Here is a 9270-nt window from a genome sequence, read left to right as displayed (position 1 = left end):
AGGGGAAGACAAGGACTTTTGTGGTATAAATAAGAGTCACTACTTACTGAAATGACAGAAGTTGGCACCAGTGATTGCCTTCATCGGGACTGTACACTGAAAGACAATTCTGCGAATGATTCAATTAAGTAGAAAACAAACTGCACCGGAAATCTCAATGAGAACTGTTCATTGCTGATAATCAAGACAGTAAATAAATAAATAAAAACTAATTAAAAATGCAATAAGATAAATAAAAACAACACCAAATCAAATAAATCATCACTGAACACAACTGCTGCTCCAAACACACATCCTCCGGCTCAAGCAAACTTTACATGGTTACTTGAGCCTTCTGGTTCTGTATGGTTTAATCAAAACTGCTCCCTCCAGTGGCAAAAAAGCATCAACCAAAAACATTCAAGTCCTCCTTGTGAACTGGACTGTAAAACTAATCCAGACTTACATTTCCAGAACAAAAACAGCACTTTCAGCAAAGGCAGCAAAAAGAATAGCACTGGGGTTGTTGCTAAAATAATCCAGGAAAATAGCTAGAGGTTTGAGATACAGAGAAAAAGAACTGGGGGAAAAAAACAGCAAGAAAGTGTAAGAAATTCACTGAAACCCAAGTTGTGGTGTTAATAATACACCTAAATTGTAAAGGTAATATTTAAAGTTAAAATATCAATTAATCGCATCCAATAAAAAAAGTTTATGTTTACATAATGTGTGTGTGTACTGATTGGTTTGCAATTGCAGCTTTGTTTTTAGTTTTTTTACTATCACTTTCTGTTGTTTAAACTGCTAAAATATAACTTAATTATCACCATATTTCTGATATTATCTATCAAACTAATTTGACATAGTTCACTTTTTAATCTAAACTGCTAGAGCAGCACATTAGCATTCCGTAGCACGGCCACGGACCGTTGGCTAAACGTCTGATGCATATGGGACACAAAAGTGGAAACACTTCAGGAGTGTCAAAGTCGTCATCGGATTGGTTGAATTCTACAGAATTTCTGCGAGACGTGTGTCGCGTTCTTTAACGTTTCACCTGGAAACAAAGATTCTGTGGCACCAAACCACCTCATGAAAGAAGAAAGCTTTAGTGTTTACAACTGTGACAACGAGTGCTTATCAGAATCTGCTAAACGCTGGACTTTCAAAAGTATGTGAAATATTTAAAGTTCGTGGCATAGAATCTTTAAAGTATGTCTGAGAGTTTTACACAGCGGTCTGTTATTGTGGCGACATTTCCACGCCTCGAAACATGACGCTGAACCAAACGAACTGTGATTGGTTGTTTGACATGTCGGTCAAACGGCCTCATGAAAGCTGCCATGGATTCCAGACCTTCAGTCTGAGAAATAAATCCTCATTAGTGGTTCTCTGGAAAAGTGTGAGACATTTTCAATACTTGCACATGTGTGACAGCCCATTAAAACGCTCATTAAACTGATTGATCATTCAACAATCACAGTGAGTTATTGGCTTCCTCTCCTGTTATTGTCACTTGCACTACTTGCCACATGTTTGGTGTAACTTTCTCTGTCATCTGCGAGGGATTCACATGTGATAAATGCAGGGAAATAGTTAGGCTGACAGGGAAGATTTCAGAACTAGAGACATGCGTTTCTCACATTCCTCTTTCAGACGAACACAATCGCAGTTATATTTAAAATGGTCCTGGCTCTTCTAAGCTGTATAATGGAAAGTATGAAAAGCATTGTCAGAATAGTCCATCTGCCATCAGTGGTTCAACCGTAACGTTATGAAGCGACGAGAATACTTTTTTTTACACAAAAGTAAAAAAAAAACAAAAATAATGACTTTATTCAACAGTTCCTCTCCCCTCTGTGTCTCTCCAAATCAGCATAGTGCCATTTTGGCAATTCTGAGCAGTACGCAGATGGCGTACGCTCTTCTGTGTCAGCCGCGGCTCTTCTGTGTCAGCGCTGTGCAGATGCATTGTTTGCTTTCAAACCAAAGCATAAATACATGTAAAAACCGTATGCTTGTGGTGCGGCTGATATAGAAGAGCATACGCCATCTACGTACTGCTCAGAATTGCCAAAATGGCACTACGCTGATTTGGAGAGACACAGAGGAGAGGAACTGTTTAAAAAAAGTGTACAAAAATTATTCTCGTTGCTTCAAAACGTTACGGTTGAATCACTGATGGCAGATGGAGTATTCTGACGATGCTTTTCATTCTTTCCTGGACCTTGACACTGTTATTTATTTGGCAGTCTATGGGACAGTCTCAAGCCTCCCTGTTTTCATCCAAATAACTTAAATTGTGTTCAGAAGATGAACAAAGCTTTTATGCATTTGGAACGAAATGGGGGTAAATGATTAATGAAAAAATGTTCATTTTGGGATGGAGTATCCCTTTAATGATAAATCTCCTGTGACGTTTGTACTGACTACTGTATACAGGCCACCATACAGACTTTATCAAAGAATTTGCTGATTTTCTATCTGAGTTAGTGCTGGTTGCAGATAAAATCTTAATGGTTGGTGATTTTAATATCCATGTTGATAATGAAAAAGATGCACTGGGATCAGCATTTATAGACATTCTGAACTCTATTAGGGTTAGACAACACGTGTCAGGGCCTACTCACTGTCGTAATCATACTGTTGATTTTAATACTATCATATGGAATTGATGTCGATGGCATTGAAATTCTGCAGCAGAGCGATATCATCTCAGATCTAGTCTTGTAAATACTCCATAGTTAAAGATGCGAATTCAACTCCTTGCTACAAATATGGTGGAATCATCAATTCTACAACAAAAGACTGCTTTGTAAATAATCTTCCTTGCTTGTCTTGTTTGTATCTCTCTATTAGTGCTACTGCAGCTTGGCGCTGTGTTCGACACTATTGACCACAACATTCTTTTGAATAGACTAGAAAATTATCTTGGCATCAGTGGAATTGAATTGTCATGGTTCAAATCATACTTATTTGACCGTCATCAATTTGTAGCAGTGAATGATGAGGTATCATATCAACCACAAGAGCAGTATGGAGTACCACAAGGCTCAGTACTTTACATGCTAGCTTTGGGAGATTTCATCAGGAAACAGCTTTCACTGTTATGCTGATGATACTCAGCTTTATATTTCTTTGTGACCTGACAAAACATACCAATTCGCAAAACTAACAGAATGCATAGCTTATATAAAAAATGGATGACTAGTAATTTTCCTACTGCTAAAATATGAAAAAAAGAGGTGTTAATTATTGGACCAAAATCATTTTTACACATTCTTGCTGAATAAAAGTTTTAATTTAATTTAATTTTTTTAAAAGAAAGAACAAAAATTTACTGACCCCAAACTTTTGAACGGTGCTGTATATTGTTAGAAAATATTTATATTTTAAATAAATGCTCTTCTTTTTAACTTTTTATTCATCAAAGAATCCTGAAAAAAAAAGTATCACAGTTTCCAAAAAATACTAAGCAGCACAACAATTTCCAGCACTGACAATAAATCAGCATATTAGAATGATTTCTGAACGATCACGAGACACTGAAGACTGGAGTTATGATGCTGAAAATTCAGCTTTGCATCACAGGGATAAATTAGATTTTAATGTATATTAAAATAGAAAAATGTTATTTTACATCATAATAATATCTTGATGAGCATAAGAAACTCCTGTACAAAAAGTTAAAAATCGTTCTGATCCCAAACTTTTGACCAGTAGTGTAGTTAAGAAATATTTGCATGCGTATGTATATTCATATTCATGTATGATTTAAAATATATGTATAAATATATATATATATATAAAAATATATATATATATATATATATATATATATTTTATACTTTTATTTTGGATGCAATTAATCCTGGTTAATTCGACAGCCCTATATATATATATATACACACACACACACACACACACACACACACACACACACACACACACACACACACACACACACACACATATATATATACACACACACACACACACATATACAGTACAGACCAAAAGTTTGGAAACATTACTATTTTTAATGTTTTTGAAAGAAGTTTCTTCTGCTCATCTAGCCTGCATTTATTTGATCAAAAATACAGAAAAAACAGTAATATTGTGATATATTATTACAACTTAAAAAAATAGTTTTCTATTTGAATATACTTTAAAAAAATAATTTATTCATGTGATGCAAAGCTGAATTTTCAGCATCATTACTCCAGTCTTCAGTGTCACATGTAACATCCAGTCTATCACATGATCATTTAGAAATCATTCTGATATTCTGATTTATTATGAGTGTTGGAAACAGTTCTGCTGTCTAATATATTTGATGAATAAAAGGTTAAAAAGAACTGCATTTATTCAAAATAAAAAAAATATATAATAATATATATTCTAATAATATATTTTCTTTACTATCACTTTTTATCAATTTAACACATCCTTGCTGAATAAAAGTATTGATTTTATTTAAAAAAAAAAAGAAAAAAAAATGACTTAACCCACCAGTAGTGTACAGTATATTATTACAAAATATTTATATTTTAAAAACAGCTTCTTCTTTTTTTTTATTCATCAAAGTATTCTAAAAAGTATCACATGTTCAGAAAAAATATTAAGCAATATATAAGCAGCAGAACTGTTTCCAACTTTGATAATGAATCATCATATTAGAATGATTTCTAAAGGATCATGTGATAATGATCCTAAAAATTCAGCTTTGCATCACAGAAATAAATGATAATTTAAAGTATAATAAATTTAAAAACAATTATTTTAAATTGTAATAATATATCACAATATTACATTTTTTCTGTATTTTTGATCAAATAAATGCAGGGCTTGATGAGCAGAAGGAAACTTCTTTCAAAAACATTAAAAATAGTAATGTTTCCAAACTTTTGGTCTGTACTGTATATATATATATACATACACACACACACACACACACACACACACACACACACACACACACAGTATATATATATATAAATTCTTTTTTCATCATTACGACAAATATATCTTGAACTTAAGCAGCTCAACTCCATACAAAACGGGTCAAAATTTATCTTGCATTTATTACACAACTGAAACACAAATGAAATATGAATACTTTGGGCAGTGAAACGGGGTAGCAAAAACAATAAATAGGCAAACACAACCGTTCTAAACAAAGGCTTTGGAATGCATATATGCTGCATGAATAAAATAAAACCAATATACGGTTTAAAACTAGTGTTCTCAAACATTTTCGGTCCATGAAAGCAGTAGTTGTGAAACGCTACACAGTACAAAAGCCAGCAAGAGCTAGTGCAGCACCAATGCATTAATTTCCCATCTCCTTTTCTCATGTGGTGGGAAAAAATATGCATCCCAAATGAATAGATAAATAAATCAAGGGCCCTTCAGGGTCAATCACACTTGAGGCAGAGTAAAAAGGAAGTTGATATGTGTTCAAGGTGCGCACTTCTGCCCTCAGGCTGGTTTGGGGTGAGAGTATTAACAGTGTTCTCGTAAATCCAGGACAGCGTGACTATTTATCACAGTGAGCATGTAGAGACAGTTTTCCCAGGCGTGTGCTTCCATGGTGACAGCGTGATGCATCACATGCTCTCAGTGGCGCGTGTGGAGCCAATTTGCAGCCACATAAGAGACGCAGATGATTGCCGCAACAGACACACAGGAATCTGCACGTCTTTAAACGTACCTTTAGTTACCGGCTATTCGCTGCAAGGATGCCCTTGAATTCCTTGTGGGATTCTGGGAAAACATCTTTACCGGCAGAAATCAATATCCAGTTTCTACAGGGTGATGGCGTATCCTGAGGGGAAGTCTACAAACAGGTGGACAGAAATCCCGTACCGAAACAAACGGAAGTTCAAAGGTTGATGCCAAGGGGAATGTTCATAGTACTGTCAAACGGAAAACAAGTCCTTCTCATCGTAGGCAGAAAGTACATTGTCATTTTGTCTGAGGTGCACAATTCTATGGATGATGTCATTCTTCCATTTAAGCTGGAGCCAATCGGATTCCACAACATTCTAGCTCATTAGAATAATATATTCCCGCCTGAAATGATTTGGTTATTTATCAACATATGATGATAACAAGAGCAAAAATGGGGGGCATTGCAAGTAAACAATGGGATTCATTCATGAAACACAAGCAAAATGAATCACAGGTAAATCTGTTCTTACGTAAATGATCATTTCACATTCATTTTGATGCAGCAATTGAAATACAAACTCCTGAAATTATTTAGTAGGCTTAATCATTTATCAAAACATGATAAACGCAAATGAAAAAGCATAAAGGGGCATTGCAAGTAAACTCTGGGTTTCATTCATGAAACACAAGCAAAATGAATCAAACTGTACAGAAATTGTCATTTCTCATTCGATTTGATGGAACAACTTGAGAAAGAATGTCTGGAATTATTAGGTAATCATTTATCAATATTTAATGAAATAAAAGCATAAAGGGGGCATTGTGAAGTAAACACTGGGATTCATTCACGAAACACGATGAGAATGAATCGTTTGTGTACAGTAAATGGTTATTTCACTTTCAATTTGATGTAACCATTGATTAAAACTATTCTGATCTGGATTCATGAATGATGCCTATTAGGAATGACGAGTAAACAATCATTTGTCTATATAACTTGCATTCGTCAAAATATTAATGGATTTGCATTTGCAGCCAATTTATTATCCAATTTATGGTGATATTACAAAGTATAAAAGTGTGCATTTAAACTATGATTTTACTTCCACTTTATATGCTCAACATTTTACAAATTTACATAAACAGAGTTTTTTATCTTTTAGATCTTTCACTAAAACATAATTTTCTTTTCTTTGGGTCACCAAGTCAAGCAGAACTAATTATTTTGATCACTTTTAGCTCAGCTCTGTTTAGTTGCATTTAGTAATTTACACAGGGCTGTCACTCACAATTACGAAATTCATACTTTTTTATGCACGAGCCGCTTCTTAATGAGTGGGCCATACATAAAGGATATTCGAGGTGCCTCGCCATCACAGGACCAGAGATGATGTTCCTGGTTGTCCATCACTGAAATGATCTGGAGTATATCTAAAATACTAGATTTACACACAACTACTAACAAGTACACAAGCCATAACAAAAATAAAGACACAGCAATGGAAACGGATGTATTTAACAGACAGGACATGGCAACCAAAGAATTCTGAGCAGAAACTGAAACTATGACTACGATTATGAAACACATGTTAAGATCATAAATAATACTACTAACTGCATAAACAGTTGTCAAAAAGACAATCTGACTGACTTTGTCCTAATTAATCATATATGTAATTGCAAACGTGATTGCGATCGCCTCTCCAACTCACAGTAATTCTGTTAATGTTTGCAATCTATCAGAGCCTCAGTTATTAATTAACGTTATAGGATTGCTCTAAAAAGGCTTTCAAAAAAAAAAAAAAAAAAAAAATTAACGAAATTTTTTTTTCATTAAAAATGTTTAAGTGTAAAACAATTGAAGGCATTAATGGAAAGAAACTGATGGCGAAAGAGGCTTATGGTATTAAATCTAGTTACGACTGATTATTTTTAAAGGTTTGAAATATGATGTAGCATCTGGAAGACAATTGAACGTCAAAAAATATCAGGTCTCATTCATGAAGCACATGCAGAATTAAGTTTTGTGCAAACGGTTCATGAAAACCGTTAATTGTTGAATATAATTGCACGGGACAATTTATGCAAGAATGGTTTACAAACGCGAGCGGTAATATTCAATCAAATGTGAACAGTTCTTTGAATGTATGACACAGAAATTAGTTCTGCTTTTGTATTGCGGGCAAATATGTTTGCTAGATCTGAATGCAAGTCTGATTAATCCCTCTATATTTTTGCTAAATAAAAATGCAAGCACACAGAGTTGCCCAAAAATTTCAGGGGCACATATATAGACACACTGACAAAGACACACACCAAACAAAACCCATAAATCTAAAATGACCTCCCTGTTGAACGGCATAGTGAGTTTGTATCAGTTAATAACAGAATCTGTCTCAGAAAAACGCATCTAAAAGTTACAGGTCTGAAAATACTGATACACTTTAGAAAACGGCATGATGTGGACAACGGTGCCACATACCAATTTATACAGCTGCAATGCTGGAAGAACAAAAACACTGAAAATCTGAAAGGTCAGGCACTGAACAACAAGTGGAATAGACTGGAAAATGACCTGGCGATGTCACACGGTGTGGATGTCAAACCCTGATTGGTTAGAGTTCTTCATAGTCTCCGCCCTCAATGTTTCCCGGTCCGTCTCCACCCGCCAGGAAGGCCTCAAGATCGTCCACAGTTCCTGCTTTCTTGGTCCTTGATGATTTCTTCTTCTTCTTTTCTTTCTCGTCTCCTGTTCCCACGTCATCTTTTTCCTTTTTCTTGTGTTTGTGTCGTTTCTTGCTGCTTTTCTCCTCCTCCTAGAACAAAAACAAGATCTGTCCCTATTAGTTCACTTCATATAAAGACAGTTTGTGCACAAGCAATAAAATCTGATGGCATGAAAAACATTTTAAGAGCAAATTATCAACCAGTACAGGCTTTCTGATCGCTGATACCGATATTAAGAAGGTTAACTGGTGTCCAATATAATGCTGTTATATGATAACAAGATGCAAAATGAATACTTTCCTCAATCGTATAGATTTAGCTGTATTTGACATTAGTTCAATTCAATTCAGTGTTCTCATTCGATGAATAATGACACTTTCTTGTTTCCTGTAAAGCTGCTTTATTTTAATCAACTAAATGTGTTGTTTCCTAAAGGAAGAATACTGCAACACTGACACTGTTTTCTTTTTCTGATTATTATCTTTAAATTGCTTTGAAAGAAGTTGTATATAAAGCACTACACATGTAAACAAGATTTGACTAAATGTGCCAAAAATATTAAATAACAAACTGGACACCAACATTTGACAAGCTTGCTGCTAGATTTGGGAAGTGACACACACGGCCGATGCTGCAAACCTCAAAAAATGTGCAAGTTTAATTGCCTTGGATGATATATCAGTCACAATCAATCACTAATATGGTCAAGTTTTTCGTATCTTACCTCTTTGCTTTTCTTTTTCTTCTTTTTCTTGTCCTTTGTGGAGTGTCTGCTTTCATTATCTGCAAGATAAAACACACTTGGAAATGCGTCACATTCAGAAAGCTTTTTTTCTTAATATTCCTCGACATTGAAAGCAATGAAGTTGCAGTGCTCTGTGAAAGCATAAC

The 9270-nt window shown here is 34.7% G+C and overlaps 1 protein-coding gene across 4 annotated transcripts in view; it reads right to left on the bottom strand.

The window, feature by feature from the left end:
- Positions 1 to 5043: 5043 nt before the first annotated feature.
- Positions 5044 to 9270, bottom strand: part of LOC109112403 (rab-like protein 6) — a 30038-nt gene continuing 25811 nt past the window's right edge. For all 4 annotated transcript variants that reach the window (XM_042752132.1, XM_042752146.1, XM_042752142.1 and 1 more), the window contains exons 15-16: positions 9104 to 9162; positions 5044 to 8468 (exon numbers count right to left, since the gene is read on the bottom strand). In XM_042752132.1, the coding sequence (XP_042608066.1) occupies positions 8268 to 8468; positions 9104 to 9162 (260 nt within the window). In that variant the 3' untranslated portion in view covers positions 5044 to 8267. The remainder of the gene's footprint in view (positions 8469 to 9103; positions 9163 to 9270) is intronic.

Source organism: Cyprinus carpio, chromosome A5 (assembly GCF_018340385.1).
Source record: "Cyprinus carpio isolate SPL01 chromosome A5, ASM1834038v1, whole genome shotgun sequence".
In the NCBI taxonomy this organism is placed as follows: domain Eukaryota; kingdom Metazoa; phylum Chordata; class Actinopteri; order Cypriniformes; family Cyprinidae; genus Cyprinus; species Cyprinus carpio.
The sequence above is the reverse complement of the archived record's forward strand: the minus strand, read 5'-3'. Positions and strand labels throughout refer to the sequence as shown.